Source organism: Lates calcarifer, linkage group LG20 (assembly GCF_001640805.2).
Source record: "Lates calcarifer isolate ASB-BC8 linkage group LG20, TLL_Latcal_v3, whole genome shotgun sequence".
Classification (NCBI taxonomy): Eukaryota; Metazoa; Chordata; class Actinopteri; family Centropomidae; genus Lates; species Lates calcarifer.
This window is the reverse complement of record NC_066852.1, coordinates 1,736,547-1,754,098: the sequence shown is the minus strand read 5'-3', so window position 1 is coordinate 1,754,098 and position 17,552 is coordinate 1,736,547. Positions and strand designations below refer to the sequence as shown.

Sequence of the window (17,552 nt, the reverse complement as noted above, 5' to 3'; positions counted from 1 at the left end):
AGTCTACTACGAGTGCTGCTACCTTAAAAAACAAACATTAGTACTTCTGTCCTTAATGACGCTTGTGATTGTGGTTGTAATGTGCAGCAGCTCCACTCTTCTAACAAAGCCTACTAATACCACTGTAATTAATACATGTAATGTAACGTCCGCTAATTATAAACCAGCAACGAGTCTAAATACTCAGATACTGTGGACTCAGGTCATTTATGATTTCCGGGGAACTAAAAGGGGCGATGTGTCTTTAAACAGGAGTCTGATTATTACAGTAGGTAGTTTCCACTTTAACCTGTGCGCGCTCCCGCGAGGGACGGGTGGGGCTCGGTTCGTCACTAGACTTTAACAAAGTCCCGGAGCAGGAGAGAGGTGTTAATCGAGGATCTGGTGAAGATGTGACGGTTTCTGCGGTCAGAACGAGCTGGTGAGTTGTTCCCATGTTACTTCTGACACTTTTCACGTTAAAGTGATAGAGCTGTGAGCGCGTGGAGAGGCGGGTAGAGAAGTGGAAAGAGGAAACAACTGGAGACAGACGGATGTCCTGTTCACTCCGGGACTTGATTTATTTTTCTCTTCAGTGTGTTTGATGTGTGTTTTTGATCTTTTTGACTGGTTTTGGATAAATTCAGAGCTGTGACGTCAGACCCGCAGACCGGTATCAGGTAACAGGTGCATCTGATTGGATGATTGTTTTCCTCCTATATCCCCGACACATTTTCAGTCTTTGTCAAACCGGTTTTTACTGTTCACAGTGTCAACAACAACCTGAGTAACAGACTAGTTGTGCACGCGCACCAGGTGACTGAGGGGGTGGAGCTTTGTCAAACACCATCAGTAACTCTGGTCACAAACACAGTATGGATAGCTGGTCACATTTTAAATCAGGGCGCAAGATTCGTTGAAGTAGAACGAAGCGAATTGTGGAGGCGAATCTGTCACGTCTGTTGAGGAAAATTTAGAGTAAAACTGGAGAAAAAAGTAGTTTTCTTTTGAGTTGTCTGTGACTCCAGCAGCTACAAAGGGAGGGGACTATATGATGAATAGAAAATACACATGGTTTTAATTCTACAAATGAAGAATTAAGGAGTTTCTCACCTTAGAGGCGGAGAACTGACTGGGTTTATTACTGTATCTGTGTGTGTGTCCAGTGTTACGGGTTCACTTCTTGGACCAGACAAGATGAATGGTTTGGAGGAAGAGGAGGACAGAGCAGTCTCTCCAGGATCCATCTGTCTGTCTTTGAAGAGTGACTGGTCCAAACATGAACCTCCTATAAAGTTCAGTAATGAACCTGGACCCTCAGACACAAAGTAAGAGGACTTGTCCTTCCTCCTGGTAATATGACATTTCCCAGTAGTTTCGTTGACTTTGGAATGTTTCAGCCGGTCGGCCATATTTGTTTACATTGCCAGTCTTTGACTTTAAAGACTTATTGATTGAATCTTATTGATCACCACTGACTGATTACTACAGCATGAAGTTTTATGGTCTGAGAAGAGCAGGTGTAAAATCTGTTCAAATCCATTTACAAGTACGTGTCAAATATGTGTTGTTTCCACAGACAGAGAGCAGAGTCTCCAGGATCCATCTGTCTGTCTTTGAAGAGTGACTGGTCCAAACATGAACCTCCTATAAAGTTCAGTGATGGACCTGGACCCTCAGACACACAGTAAGAGGACTTGTCCTTCCTCCTGGTAATATGACACTCCATCAGTGTGGCTTTCACAAAATTAATCCACCTCCTCTTAATCTCCTCAGCCATAGTTTCATTGACTTTGGAACGTTTCAGCCAGTTGGCCATATTTGTTGGTAACAACAGTGTGTCTGAGTTTCACACTTTTATTCACGTTGTCGGTCTTTTATTTTTCTTTGCTGATACCTGTGGTGTCAGAGAGAGGCCACAGAGACTAAACAGAGAACATGAAGGAAAGATTTGATGAGGGAGTCATTAGCCACAGAACTGAATCTGAGTATTTTACCAACTTGGAACCAGATACAACATGGATTCAGATCCAAAATGGAACCAACAGGTGGAACACTGCTGAATGATATTGATCACCACTGACTAATGACTGCAGCAGGACGTTTTATGGTCAGAGAAGAGCAGGTGTAAAATCTGTTTCAAATCTATTTACAAGTGTTAATATATGTTAAATATGTGTTGTTTCCACAGGCGGAGAGCAGGGTCTCCAGGATCCATCTGTCGGTCTTTGAAGAGTGACTGGTCCAAACATGAACCTCCTATAAAGTTCAGTAATGAACCTGGACCCTCAGACACAAAGTAAGAGACAGTTGCTGACCTGGTTGGTTCAGCCTCATTCAAACGTAACAGCGGATTATGAAAAACTGAAACAGTCTAACTCCATAATGCTGTAGCACATAGTTTACAGACTTTTTGCATGTTTTCAGGAACTATATCCTAACATAAATAATGTGTTTAGAAACAAATCTTTGAATTTGCTTTGCATGAACTTTGTGGACTGTGAGTGGGTCCACAGGTTTGACTGGTGGGACAGGTCCCTGGAGGGTCTGGTTCCCAGAAATCCATCTGGAGGTCATGTTATATTTTACATCTGCTCTTAATAAGTGTTAATATATGTTAAATATGTGTTGTTTCCACAGATGGAGAGCAGAGTCTCCAGGATCCATCTGTCTGTCTTTGAAGAGTGACTGGTCCAAACATGAACCTCCTATAAAGTTCAGTAAGGAACCTGGACCCTCAGCCACAAAGTAAGAGACAGTTTCTACTGTAAGCTGACCTAAAGATGATTTAGTGTTGAAATATAGAATTTAGGGCCAGGGAAATGGAGCTCAAAGGCCTGTTATTAACCACTCAGCTAATGTTGGGTTCAGCTTGACAGAGTGGCCACATGGGCCAGTATGACTTTCAAAAATCCAGACACAAAAAACAACACACTAGAAGAAACAATAATAAAAATATAATCAAATAAAAAAAAAAAAAAAAAACAAACAAAAAAATAAAAAAAAAAAAAAAAAAAAAAAAAAAAAAGAAATCAAAAAATCCAGCAAACCCACTGAAGAAACAAATTAACTCCCTCCTCTTCAAAGGTGTAAGAAATGGGAGGAGGGGCAGCTTCCTCATTTATAACTGCATATAACGTAAAGATTATAGATCATAGAGCTGCATTCAATTTGTGAGTCATGGGTTTTCCACCACTAATGTATGGTGTTACAATGAATGTGTTCATGTCTTCATAGAGAGAAGAAGAGGAGTGATATTTGTGTGGAGGAGCAGCTGTCCTGCAATGCTTTGAATCAGGATGTCCTGAAGGATCCTAAAAGATCCCATCTCCAGAGTCTGAGGACACTGGTCACTTCACTCTTGACCCCGTCTGGTTCATCAGGAGACAACTCCTGTTTCCAGTTTGGACAAAGATCCAGAACAAGACCTGGGGTGCAGACAGCCAGTCAGACCAGCACTGTGCAAAGTAAGACTGCAGATATGTCGGTTTCTTTTTGTTACAGTCTCTAAAACTACGACAGAATAAATCTTGAATCGTTACTGAGTATCTTGTCTTTCAGCAGATAGTGGTCTGCAGGAGGTTTTAGATGAACATAAGATCAGTCTGAAGAGGAGATGTGAACATGTGACTGAAGGAACTGATGGAACAGGAAGTAGAACCCTCCTCAACAGGATCTACACTGATCTCTACATCACAGAGGGACAGAGTGAAGAGGTTTATACCCAACATGAGGTGTGGCAGCTTGAGACCGCTTCCAAGATGAAGACCCTCCATGACACTCCAATCAGGTGCCAGGACATCTTTAAAGCCTTACCTGACCAACAGAGACACACCAGAGTGGTTCTGACCAACGGCGTCGCTGGTGTTGGAAAAACCGTCTCAGTGCAGAAGTTCACTCTGGACTGGGCAGAGGGCTTGGAAAACCAAGGCGTCAGTCTGCTGGTTCTGCTTTCGTTCAGGGAGCTGAACCTGATCAGAGATGAGCAGTACAGTCTTCTCACGCTGCTCCATGTTTTCCATCCAACATTACAGAAGGTCACAGCAGAGAAGCTGGCTCTCTGTAAAGTTCTGTTCATCTTTGACGGCCTGGATGAAAGCAGACTTTCACTGGATTTCAACAACAAGAAGGTTGTGTCTGACGTCACACAGAAGTCATCAGTCAACGAGCTGCTGACAAATCTCATCCGGGGGAATCTGCTGCCCTCAGCTCTCATCTGGATAACTTCCCGACCTGCAGCGGCCAATCAGATCCCTCCTTCATGTGTTAACAGGGTAACAGAAGTACGAGGCTTCACTGACCCACAGAAGGAGGAGTACTTCAGGAGGCGAACCAATGATGAAAAGCTGTCCAACAGAATCATCTCACACATCAAGACCTCCAGGAGCCTCCACATAATGTGTCGAATCCCAGTCTTCTGCTGGATCACTGCTACAGTTCTGGAGCACATGTTGACTACTGGACAGAGAGGAGAGCTGCCCAAGACCATGACTGACCTGTACTCATACTTTCTGCTGGTTCAGACAAAGAGGAAGAAGAACAAGTATGACGAGGGACATAAGGAAAAGAAGAGGAAAAACAAGGATAAGAGTCCACTGGAGCTGACTGAGGCTGACAGGAAAGTTCTTCTGAAGCTGGGGAAACTGGCCTTTGACCATCTGGAGAAAGGAAACATCATGTTCTACCAGGAAGACCTGAAGCGGTGTGGTCTTGATGTCACAGATGCCTCGGTGTACTCAGGAGTTTGTACAGAGATCTTCAGAAGAGAGAGTGTGATCTTCCAGAAACCAGTCTACTGCTTTATTCATCTGAGCATTCAGGAGTTTCTGGCTGCAGTCTACATGTTCCACTGTTTCACCAACAGGAAGACACAGGTACTGAAGAAGTTCCTGGGAAAAGACTTCACAGACAGGAATTCAAACCAAAAGTCTTTGCACAAGAGGATGTTGAGGATCTTTGGAAAAGATGATCACAGTGGCCCATCTCTGGATGTCTTCCTGAGCAGAGTCATGGAGAAATCCCTCAAAAGTAAAAATGGCCACCTGGACCTGTTTCTTCGCTTCCTTCATGGCCTCTCTCTGGAGTCCAACCAGAGACTCTTAGGAGGCCTGCTGGGTCAGACAGAGAACAGTCCAGAAATCATCCAGACAGCCATCAACAACCTGAAGAAGATGAACAGTGATTTTATCTCTCCTGACAGAAGCATCAACATCTTCCACTGTCTGATGGAGATGAATGACCACTCAGTTCATCAGGAGATCCAAGAGTTCCTGAAGTCAGAGAACAGATCAGAGAAGAAACTCTCTGAGATCCACTGCTCAGCTCTGGCCTACATGCTGCAGATGTCAGAGGAGGTTCTGGATGACTTGGACCTGAAGAAATACAACACATCAGAGGAGGGGCAACGGAAACTCATCCCAGCTGTGAGGAACTGCAGGAAGGCTCGGTGAGTCCTCATTAACATCATCAGTCAGTGTAGATTAGTACTCTAGTTCTTCAGACGATAATTCAGTTGTTTTTCAGTTGCTTGATAAAAGATTTTGACAGTTGCTATAATCAGACAATCCGGTCATACCTGAGTGTTCCACAGAGTGATTCAGTAGTTTTCACATCATCAGTCTGATTCAGTTACATCAATATTTATTGGTACTAGCATTAATATTAGCTTCTGTAAACTACTGGTAAAACATCTTGAGTGCTGAACCGGGCAATGACGCCCTTTATCACTTATGAACGAATTGTCGCTTTAAAGAGGGAAGTCTCATCTTTCCTTATAGTCACAGAGAGAAACTCTCTGAGTTCTGTTGTTGGTAGAAAATGCACAGACTTCTGATGAATACATTTGACTTTTTAAAGATCCTACATACAGAACAGTCTACCGTTTTGGTTTTTGTCTTTCTTAGGACATGTTGTTGAAAATAATTTAATTCATTCAATAAATGTGTTTTTGTGCTGAATATGTTTTTTCAGATAAGCAGAAAAATATTGCCAACATTCAGTCGTTTGCACATCTAGATATTTAAGAGAGATTTGTCTGATTTCTGTTTCCTTTTGAATCAGTCACTAAATCATCCAGCTGATGAAGGTGAAACTAACAGCAGGAGCAAGGACAAGGAAGCAAAGAGAGATGATCAAATGCTTCAAGTCAATATAAAGTGTCCTCAGTCATAATAACATGTTCTGTAATATATGTGTCGTGACAGACTCGGTGATTGTGGACTCTTAGATACTCACTGGGAAGTCGTGGCCTCAGCTCTGAAGTCCAACCCCTCCCATCTGACAGAACTGGACCTGAGTAACAACAGCCTGAAGGATTCATCAGTAGAGCTGGTTTCTGCTGGACTGGAGAGTCCACAATGTATACTGGAGACACTAAGGTCAGTTCACTGACTGGAGCTGCTGGTGTTTTTTGTAGAAACTTAATTCAGATCACTGACTGAAGTTTGAAATAGTTGGTCAATATATTGTTATATATATTGTTCAGTATTTGTCTGGACACAAAGTTCAGTGTTTTCAGAAGCAGGAAACTGTCTACTGAAGAATCTGTGATAAAATAATGTGCAGTAAAATGTTTTTGTATTTAAATGCTCCATAATCACCCTACTCATTTTAGACAAAAGATCATTGATTAGGACATATCTGATTATCAGTGATTTGATCTACATGTTTTATCCTTTATTCAGGTTGAGGAACTGCAGGTTGTCAGAGATCAGCTGTTCTTCTCTGGCCTCAGCTCTGAAGTCCAACCCCTCCCATCTGAGAGAACTGGACCTGAGTGAAAACAGGGACCTGAAGGATTCAGGAGTGAAGGAGCTGTGTGGTTTTCTGCAGGGTCCAGACTGTAAACTGGAGAGTCTGAAGTCAGTTCACTGTCTGTTACTGTAATGTATGAAATGTATTTATGCTTGCATTCATTGTCAAAAGCACACACACACACACACACACACACACACACACACAAACATACACACAGTAAAGTGTGAAATTTATTCTAAACATGACTAAAGTTTGTCTTAATGTTAAAGTTTCCATTTTCTAGATTCTGGTCCTTTTATGAAACCTCTGTTTTCTAAACTGACATCTTTTATTCTTTATTCAGGTTGGAGCGCTGCAGTTTGTCAGAGATCAGCTGTTCTTCTCTGGTCTCAGTTCTGAAGTCCAACCCCTCCCATCTCAGAGAACTGGACCTGAGTGAAAATGACCTGTATGATTCAGGAGTGAAGGAGCTGTGTGGTTTTCTGCTGAGTCCAGACTGTAGACTGAAGACTCTGAGGTCAGTTCATTGTCTGTTAGTGATCTTATATTTTTAATCTAATGTAACTACCAGTCAGAAGTTTTAGAACCAGTTTTTATTGAAATTCAGTCAGTCAGTTCAGGTAAAGTTAAAAAACAAGAATGGTTCGCAGGTCAGAGGTAAAGTTAAAAAAACTGTTCAGGTCAGAACTGATACATCATGTAAATGAGAGAACAGATTTTTTTCAGGGATGAAGAAGTTGGTGAACTTCCAGCTTCCTGCATCAGTGGAAGTTAATGAAGCTTTGAAAGTTAATGCAAACAGTTGTACATGTGGCCCAACCAAACCCTGTCTGTACAAAGACAGTGATGGAAGAAACTGCATTACTACATCCTCTGATCCATCATTTCAGCCGTCATTGGAACAACACTGTACTGTAGGAAGTCGTCCTGTATATTACTATCAGTGTAAAGGAAGACAGATGTTCATCCTACAGCAAGACACTGACTCAAAACATAAGAACAACAGAACCAGACCAAGGTGGGGAAGTGGGAGTGGGGCCAACATTATTATTACAATATAAAAACATTTATTTCCTCTGTGGTAGCTGAACATGTTACAGCAGCTTCACAAACTCCTGCAGCTTAAACTGAACTAACCAAAAACTTTAAGGCTCATTAACTCTGAAAGAGTTAACTGGGCACAGTAAGGGATTTTTGAATGGTCATTCTATGTCTGGTGGTCACACAGTTGCAAAACAACATCCTACAACCTGCGGCTGCAGGTTGGGAGCGGGGTACAAGGGCCTGTTCGATGCTGATTGCAGCTTTAATTTTCTTTATTTTTTTTATCTCTCTCTCAGAATATGTATCAATGATTTGATTTACATGTTTTATTCTTTATTCAGGTTGAGTCTCTGCAGGTTGTCAGAGATCAGCTGTTCTTCTCTGGTCTCAGCTCTGAAGTCCAACCCCTCCCATCTAAGAGAACTGGACCTGAGTAACAACTACCTGTATGATTCAGGAGTGAAGGAGCTGTGTAGTTTTCTGCTGAGTCCAGACTGTAGATTGGAAACTCTTAGGTTAGTTCACCGTTGTATATCTAATATGTTTAATCCACAACCAATTCTAATAATTAATTTATACTTGCATTCATTGTCCCACCTTCAGCTTACAGTAAAACACAGATCCTGTATGACAATGTGTGTACTGTGTAAGATAAGATAATCCTTTATTAACCCCACAGCGGCGGAATTTACATTGTTACAGCAGCAACTGGGATAGCAAAATAGAAAAAGGAATCAATATTGGTAGTCAGTGAGTCTCTGCTTACAGCTGCTGCTGCTGACTAGCCCCCTGTGGGGAGTAAAAAGAAGAGCTTAGGGACAACATCTCTCCTGATTCCAGCACAGAGCCTCTCCACCAGGCTCATTTAAGAGAAATGATCATTGATTAGAACATATCTGATTGGATTATAAGTGATTTGATCTACAACTTTTATTCTTTATTCAGGTTGAGGTCCTGCAGTTTGTCAGAAATCAGCTGTTCTTCTCTGGTCTCAGCTCTGAAGTCCAACCCCTCCTATTTGAGAGAACTGGACGTGAGTGACAACTACCTAAAGGATTCAGACCTGAAGGAGCTGTTTGATCTTGTGAAGAGTGCGGACTGTAGACTGGAGACTCTGAGGTCAGTTAACTATGGATTAAGGCTGTGCGATATGACGATATATATTGGATGATGAAATAAAAACGTATTTTGTTTTATTACAATATTACAATCTATTGTTTATTTTGTGGTGTTGCAAGGTCAGAGTTTACGTTAGCCAGCATATGCCAGCTTTTGGCCAGTATGGTGTTGTTGTCTCGCAGATGAAAAGAACATCGGCCAAAATGTCCTCCAATATGATATGTATTGTTTTTAATCTACATGTTTTATTTTTTATTCAGATTGAAGGCCGACAGGTTGTCAAAGATCAAATGTGCTCCTCTGGCTTTAGCTCTAACATCCAACCCTTCCCATCTGAGCAAACTGGAGCTGAGTAACAACAATTTGCAGGATTCAGACGTGAAGCAACTGTGTGGTTTACTGAGGAGTCCAGACTGTAGACTGGAGACTCTGAGGTCAGACACCATATTTTATTTCTGTGCCAAGATTAATATGACAAGAAGTTACAGTCTCCAAAATGACCTGAACTGGAGAATCAGTGTTTTACCAAAGAACTTTACTTTAAATTTCAAATGTTTTTGACATGAATTTATTTCATCACTGGAGTAAAATGCAGAATAGAGAATCACTGAAAAAATGGAAAATATTTGTGTTTGTAGTTTACATTGTGATCCAGCAGAGGGCGCTCTTAAAGATCACTATCTGGTTGACTTGTTGCTGCTCTGTTGCCCATTCAGTAAATTGAGCTAATCAGTAAAAATGGAGGAGGACAGTATTGATCAAAACACTTGAGTACAATTAATAAATGATCTATCAGCCATCACATGATAACAAATATATTCAGCAGTTACATTTTCAATATTTTTATAAAGCTACAGTTTATGAAGCTGATGCTGACTGAAGTGTTATAACTGAAAATATTTATTTAATGACTGAACTGTTCCTAAAAGAAATGTAGATTAATGAGAGCTGTTTTTCTTTGTGTACTTGACTGTTTTTAACATGCATCCGGTTGGGTTCAGGTGTTTGGAGTTTCCATTTTCTAAACTTGTACATTCTAAATCTTCTTCAGCTCTGAACAGGGGACGAAACATTGAAGCAGGACCTTTGTCTCCTAAACTCTTTCTTTTTCTCAGGTTGAGTCTCTGCAGGATGTCAGAGATCAGCTGTTCTTCTCTGGTCTCAGCTCTGAAGTCCAACCCCTCCCATCTGAGAGAACTGGACCTGAGTAACAACCAAATGAAGGATTCAGTAGTGAAGGAGCTATGTGGTCTTCTGCAGAGTCCAGACTGTAGACTGGAGTCTCTGAGGTCAGACACCATATTTAATTTCTGTGCTGAGATGAATATGATGTGAAAGTTGTGTTGACTCTAAATTGCAGACATCAGGCTGATACTATGTGGATCCACACTGAGGATCTTAATGGTAAAGTCTGTTTTCTGTTTTCTGTTCACTGGTTTATTCCAGTGACTATGGCAGAGCAATGTTGAGCTACAGATTTCAAACTTTAATAGAACAAGAAAAATCCTTCACTGTTTAAATCCCATCAAACCTTTTTCCATTCTGACATTAACAAATATATCTTCAGTATGTATGAGATTTAGTTTGAATCATTTGTTGACTTTTCTCCAAAGTTCAGTCGGACATGTTTGTTCTCTTTGAAAACTTGACGATCTTTAGTTGAATCTCAAATAAATGTGTCTGCACAGCCTGAGTTTCTCACTTTGTGTATTTGACTGTTTTCAACCTGCATCCTGTTGGGTTCAAGTGTCTGGAGTTTCCATTTTCTAAACTTGTACATTCAGATGATGAAACACATGAATGGTTTCATGCAGGAACTTTGTCTCCTAAACTCACATCTTTTATTCTTTATCCAGGTTGTATGACTGCAGGTTGTCAGAGATCAGCTGTTCTTCTCTGGCCTCAGCTCTGAAGTCCAACCCCTCCCATCTGAGAAAACTGGACCTAAGTGAAAACTGGAACCTGCATGATTCAGGATTGAAGGAGCTGTGTGGTTTTCTGCAGAGTCCAGACTGTAGACTGGAGACTCTGAGGTCAGTTCACTGTCTGTTACTGTTATAGATCTTATATCTTTAATCCACAACTGAACCTCATTTATTTTCACACAGAACTTGAATCCATTCATTTAAAATAAATTCATGAATGACATTTTAAATAGTGGTTGTTCCATATTGTCAGTTGTTCTGATCTCACACTGAGAATTATTCCTTTAGTTCATTTCAGTCAGCTGTCATGAATAATGTCCGTTCACTTCAATCAAACCTTCACAACTCACACACTCGTATTTCTCACAGTCAGAGGACTAATGTTTCTAATCCTGTAGAAAATGTCCAGTGGTCGTTGGTCAAAGTCAGTTTTTATCACAACAACAAACAGAAGATCCTCACAACTAATATTTGTGCAGAAAAACTGAAATTCAGCTGCTGCAGTTAAAATTCTTAATGTTTTCAGTTTATGTCAGTGAACTGTCAGGACTAATGTCTAATCGAACTGTGTGTGTGTGTTTTAATCTTTAAAACAAGTGAGAAAATTGTTGTATTTCTCATCCAGTTGAATTTACTTGTTAAATGTGTTAAAGAGGAAATTTTTAAAGGAGCTCACTGTTGGTTTGACATATTTCACTTCACTGACTGCAAATCTTCTATTGGATATTCTTATTATTATTATTAGTTAGTAGTAGTAGTAGTAGTAGTATCCTTATTATTATTAACAACTCATCTGTATGTGACATTTCTGTTGAACATTTTCCAAACTATTCCATTAAATCATCTCTAACTTGCGATTAAATAGTTTGTGCTCAGTTTGTGTTCAATCGTTGATTGTCAATGATTTGATCTACACAATTCATCAATCAATGATTTGATTTACATGTTTTATTCTTTATTCAGATTGAAGCTCTGCAGGTTGTCAGAGATCAGCTGTTCTTCTCTGGTCTCAGCTCTGAAGTCCAACCCCTCCCATCTCAGAGAACTGGACCTGAGCTACAACAACCTGCAGGATTCAGGAATGAAGGAGCTGTGTGGTTTTCTGCAGAGTCCAGACTGTGGACTGGAGACTCTGAGGTCAGACTCCATATTTTATTTCTGAGATGAATATGATGTGAAAGTTGTGTTGACATCAGACTGATATTATACTGATCCACACTGAGGATCTTAATGGTAAAGTCTGTTTTCTTCCTCATTGGTTTATTCCAGTGACTATGGCAGAGCAATGTTGAGCTACAGATTTCAAACTTTAATAGAACAAGAAAAATCCTTCACTGTTTAAATCCCATCAAACCTTTTTCTACTCTGATATTAACAAATATATCTTCAGTATTTTCTTGTTCCAACACGACTATAAAGTGATGTGACTAAAGAGAAACTGACTGAGCTATTCAGACCAAACTCACCATGTTTGTGGTCACCACTGCATGAAGTGTAAATGTTTGAGATTTAGTTTGAATCATTTCATCGTCAGCTCTGAACAGATGATGAAACATTTGTCTCCTAAACTCTCATCTTTTATTCTTTATTCAGATTGATGGACTGCAGGCTGACAAAAATCAGCTGTTATTCTCTGGTCTCAGCTCTGAAGTCCAACCCCTCCCATCTCAGAGAACTGGACCTAAGTCACTACAACCTGCAGGATTCAGGAATGAAAGAGCTGTGTGGTTTTCTGCAGAGTCCAGACTGTAGACTGGAGACTCTGAGGTCAGTTCACTGTCTGATCTTAATCCACGAACTGAACCTCATTTATTTTCACACACAACTTGAATCCATTCATTTTGAATAAATACATTAATGACTTGAATTCTTTATCCAGGTTGATGAACTGTGGTTTGTCAGAGATCAGCTGTTCCTCTCTGGTCTCAGCTCTGAAGTCCAACCCCTCCCATCTCAGAGAACTGGACCTGCAGTAGAAACAACCTGCTGGATTCAGGATTGAAGGAGCTATGTGGTTTTCTGCAGAGTCCAGACTGTAGACTGGAGACTCTGAGGTCAGATACCATATTTAATTTCTGTGCTGAGATGAATATGACCAATGATTACAATCCACATTGAGGATCTAAATTAGGGCTCCAGACTAACTTTGTGCTCTAGCAGCAACCTAAACCAACATTCAACACGACATATTCATCTTACTGATAAATGCTTTAGTTAGGGCCTGAGCACCAAAGGTGCCAGGAACCTATTGTTTTTGTAGAGATTATTATTTGGTCACTCTACTCATTTTAGACATAAGATAATTTATTAGGACATATCTGATTGATTATCAATGGTTTAATCTACATCTTTTATTCTTTATTCAGGTTGAAATGGTGCAGGTTATCAGAGATCAGCTGTTCTTCTCTGGTCTCAGCTCTGAAGTCCAACTCCTCCCATCTCAAAGAACTGGACCTGAGTTACAACAACCTGTATGATTCAGGAGTGATGGAGCTGTGTGGTTTTCTGCAGAGTCCAGACTGTAGACTGGAGAGACTGAGGTCAGTTCACTGTCTGTTACTGTTGGAGATCTTATATCTTTAATCCACAACTGAACCTAATTTATCTTCACACAGAACTTGAATCCATTCATTTAAAATAAATTAATTAATGACATTTTAAATAGTGGTTGTTCCATATTGTCAGTTGTTCTGATCTCAGCACTGAGAATTATTTGTTCAGTTTCGGTTCATTTCAGTCAGCTGTCATGAATAATGTCTGTTCACTTCAATCAAACCTTCAAACCTTCACAACTCACACACTCGCCAGTAAAGAGCAACTTTTGCTCTGGTTTAGTCTGAATCAATGCTGAATCGTGGATAACGTTAGACAGAGAAAAGCAGCACAGAGCAGAGAAGGCGTGCCAATCATGACATATATCGATATCAACTACTACTAGTAAAAACTAGTAAAAACAATGAAAGGGTTTTTTTTTTTTCATATTGCCCAGCCCTAGTGTTAAAGAAGGAAAGTTTAGAGGAGCTCAGTGTTCGTTTGACATGTTTCTTGCCAATAACTACAAATCTTCTATTGTAAGGTCTCATTATTATTATTATTATTATTATTATTATTATTATTATTAACTTGTCTGCATGAGACATTTCTGCTGAACATTTTCCAAAGTATTCTATTGAAACATCTGTAATTTGGGATTAAATGTTTACATTACATGTTTTTTTCTTTATTCAGGTTGAGTGGCTGCAGGTTGTCAGAGATCAGCTGTTCTTCTCTGGTCTCAGCTGTGAAGTCCAACCCCTCCCATCTGAGAGAACTGGACCTGAGCTGGAACTACCTTTATGATTCAGGACTGAAAGAGCTGTGTGGTTTTCTGCAGAGTCCAGATTGTAGACTGGAGACTCTGAGGTCAGTTCACTGTCTGTTACTGTTTGATAGTGGTAAAAAGTGGTTGTTCCATATTGTCAGTTGTTCTGATCTAAGACTGAGAATTATTCCTTTAGTTCATTTCAGTCAGCTGTCATGAATAATGTCTGTTCACTTCAATCAAACCTTCACAACTCACACACTCGTATTTCTCACAGTCAGAGGACTAATGTTTTCTAAATACACTGTAGAAAATGTCCAGTGGTCGTTGGTCACAGTCAGTTTTTATCACAACAACAAACAGAAGATCCTCACAACTAATATTTGTACAAAGAAAATGAAATTCACCTGAAGTAAAAACTCTTCATGTTTTCAGGTGATGTCAGTGAACTGACATTTCTGCTGATCATCAAAGTATTCCATTAAATCATCTGTAATTTGGGATTAAAATAGTTTGTGTTCAGTTTATATCAGATTGATTGTCAATGATTTGATCTACATGTTTTATTCCTTATTCAGATTGATGGACTGCAGTTTTTCAGAGATCAGCTGTTCTTCTCTGGTCTCAGCTCTGAAGTCCAACCCCTCCCATCTCAGAGAACTGGACCTCAGTAGAAACAACCTGCTGGATTCAGGAGTGAAGGAGCTGTGTGGTTTTCTGCTGAGTCCAGACTGTGGACTGGAGACTCTGAGGTCAGACTCTATATTTTATTTCTGTGCTGAGATGAATATGACCGATGGTTACGATCCACACTGAGGATCTTAATTAGGGCTCCACATTAACTTTATCCTCTAGCAGCACCTAAACCAACATTTTTGTGAGTGGTCACATCGCCCCATAAAACATAATAATCACAAAATATCACTGGTTAAATAAGACTCATAGCGAGAGGATTTGAATTGTGATTTGCTCATCCTCCCAAAGTCAGGGTGAAGCCACCAGCTGTAAGTTTGTTTATCTGATCCAGATCCCCATCAGTCATATTCAGGGAATACATTCAGAACAGAATTAAGCCACATTTCTATTCTAAATATAAATAAATGCTGACATTATGATGATCCACAATAACAGAAGGACAAAGTCACTCTACTCTCTCTACTCTCAACTACATGTTTTATTCTTTATTCAGGTTGAAATGGTGCAGGTTGTCAGAGATCAGCTGTTCTTCTCTGGTCTCAGCTCTGAAGTCCAACCCCTCCCATCTGAGTGAACTGGACCTGAGTAACAACGACCTGCAGGATTCAGACCTGAAGGAGCTGTGTGATCTTGTGGAGAGTCCAGACTGTAGACTGGAGACTGTGAGGTCAGTAGTTGGAGTCAGCCCATGCTTTATATTGGATGTGCTGCATCACTGACTGACATCTAATGAAGTGAGTCTCTGTAAACACTGATTCATCTCCTCTCTGTCTCACTCTCTCTGCAGGTGGGAGTGATGATCTTTGTAAGGGTGAGCGGCTGTGACTGGGAGGTAGAGTAGGTGTTCTGTTGTGGTGTTTTTACAGCAGAATTGTAATCAACTGTACATCCAGATATATCTTTATTTTAACGCTAAAAATGCACAGTGAAGGTAGCGGTCGTGTTCCAGGCCCTTTCTGGCTGGATGGAAACATAAGAACCTCCAGCAATCAGAGGTTGAGTGTAGCTTTAGGTAAAACCCAGGGCTGAAAAAGCCCACAGAGCTCTGGCTGCTGCCTGGAAAGGTTGTTGCTGCAGATGTTCAGTACTAAAGACAAACTCAAATGAGTGTCACAGTCACTGAAATGGTCTTCTGTCATTAATTCTGTGCTTCTGTGTAACCAGATGTTTAATGTTAAATGATGTTAAAATGTATGTAAAATGCAAAGTAAAGTATAATTTCCTATCTGAGCCTGATTCATTTTATTTGAATTCCACTGGTGAAAATGGGAAGAGTGGGTCCTCCACTTACTTCTATTGATTAGATAATTAGATTTGATGTAAGTGATAATACGAGTGGAAAAAGTTATTCTGTTAAATAACAAACTTACAGGAACTGAGCACCAAAGCTTACAACTATCCAACAACACATGGCCTACAGCTAAACTAAGCAAATTCAGTGGTGTTCCTAAATAAAACTCCAGCTACAGAATACACACAACACTGGAAATGACATATATCACTACACAAGTTGTGCACCCAAAGGTTCGTCTAAACAAAAACCTCACTAGCCAACCAAATCATCCTGAGACACGAAACACAGAGAACCAAGCTACAAAAAAGCTAGAAAGCTCGTGTTTACAAAGCTGCCAAGTTTTGGACATGCAAACATCTGAAGGATACTTCTTCCTCACTGCAATTATTCTTGATCCTCACTTACCTTACCAAGTTTTACTATATGCCAAACATCCTGAGACATGTCTGAATCAAGGTAAGTTAACCAGACATTGGGTACAGATTTTGCAACTCATTTGACACTACAGCTATCTCCTGTATCTCTGTCCGACTACTCTTCCCCTCTCACCTCTTTCTTTATCAGACGCCACTTCAATTTCCTCCTTCAGTACAGTCTGTTTAAACTTTTCCACATATAAAACCAGCCTGCCTCTTTTTAAACAGTTAGATGGATCACACACATTAGTAATGCTGCTTGTGTCTAATGACATCAACAAAAAAATCTCCCATAAAAAATTAGGTACATGGTCATTTTGTTAATAATGTTGTTAATAATGCCAGTATTCTCTAGTGAAAGGTATACTGCTACTATTTAAAGCATGTCAATAACATAGACCTCAGTTGAAGCAAACTGTTCAAAGCAGTGTCAAAATGGCAGATTAAGCAAATATACCCAAAATGGGTGCATCTTCAGAGTTGTCAGAGCTATCAGATCATCCCTCTTCTAGCAGAAACCAGGTCTGGCATCAGTCAAAGGTCGGGGTTTTACCACCACTGTAAGACTCCTCAACCAAAAGAACAAGAAAAAAATGCTCTGCAGAGAAAGGATACAGTTTTGGCTCTAATAAAGACAACATTCTCTCAAACTCAGGTTTATAAACTGAGGGTTGACTTATATTTCAGGAACGTGATAATTACATGTTCTCTGATTACAACAGATATTCTAAGTACCAGTGTAACTACATTATTTTAGAGCTGTTGCATTATGGGTTGTTTGTGGCCTTATTGTGTTTCTAGGCTAGCCAGCGTTTTCCAGTCTGACAATGAGTCTTTAAGAGTTAATCAACCTTAAAAGTGTTTAGTTAGTTCAGTTTTTGAAGCTGCTGTAACATGTTTATGCTCATATGAAAGCGACCAAATTGTCTCTGTCAGCTGATAACTTGTCAGTGACACGACTGTACCCTTGTCCGAAATCAAAGTTATTACACCAATAAGACACATATAGGCACAACGGCCAA

At 40.1% G+C, this 17,552-nt stretch overlaps 1 protein-coding gene across 37 annotated transcripts; it reads left to right on the top strand.

Moving 5' to 3' along the window:
• Positions 1-269: 269 nt before the first annotated feature.
• On the top strand, positions 270-16,050 carry LOC108899912 (NACHT, LRR and PYD domains-containing protein 12). 37 transcript variants are annotated; one of them, XM_051078713.1, is made up of 22 exons: positions 270-421; positions 1,146-1,307; positions 1,559-1,666; positions 2,171-2,278; positions 2,620-2,727; positions 3,217-3,446; positions 3,544-5,425; positions 6,183-6,356; positions 6,663-6,839; positions 7,079-7,252; positions 8,121-8,294; positions 8,725-8,898; positions 9,159-9,332; positions 10,014-10,187; positions 10,755-10,931; positions 11,787-11,960; positions 12,417-12,590; positions 13,190-13,363; positions 14,052-14,225; positions 14,703-14,876; positions 15,314-15,487; positions 15,608-16,050. In XM_051078713.1, the coding sequence occupies exons 2-22, from the start codon at positions 1,177-1,179 to the stop codon at positions 15,615-15,617; spliced, it is 5,019 nt and encodes a 1,672-aa protein (XP_050934670.1). In that variant the 5' UTR covers positions 270-421; positions 1,146-1,176; the 3' UTR covers positions 15,618-16,050. The 37 variants fall into 37 exon arrangements, 30 of the variants coding, with proteins under 30 accessions (XP_050934670.1, XP_050934669.1, XP_050934672.1 ...); XM_051078712.1 differs by having other exon boundaries at positions 3,541-5,425; XM_051078715.1 differs by lacking the exon at positions 1,559-1,666 and having other exon boundaries at positions 3,541-5,425.
• The last annotated feature ends 1,502 nt before the right edge of the window (positions 16,051-17,552 follow it).

Coding starts and splice junctions, on each gene's coding strand:
- LOC108899912 (XM_051078712.1), top strand. CDS start 1,177: ATGAATGGTTTGGAGGAAGAGGAGGACAGAGCAGTCTCTCCAGGATCC. Junction 10,932..11,786: donor TGTAGACTGGAGACTCTGAG/GTCAGTTCACTG, acceptor TTCTTTATTCAG/ATTGAAGCTCTGCAGGTTGT. Junction 12,591..13,189: donor TGTAGACTGGAGACTCTGAG/GTCAGTTCACTG, acceptor TTCTTTATTCAG/GTTGAAATGGTGCAGGTTAT.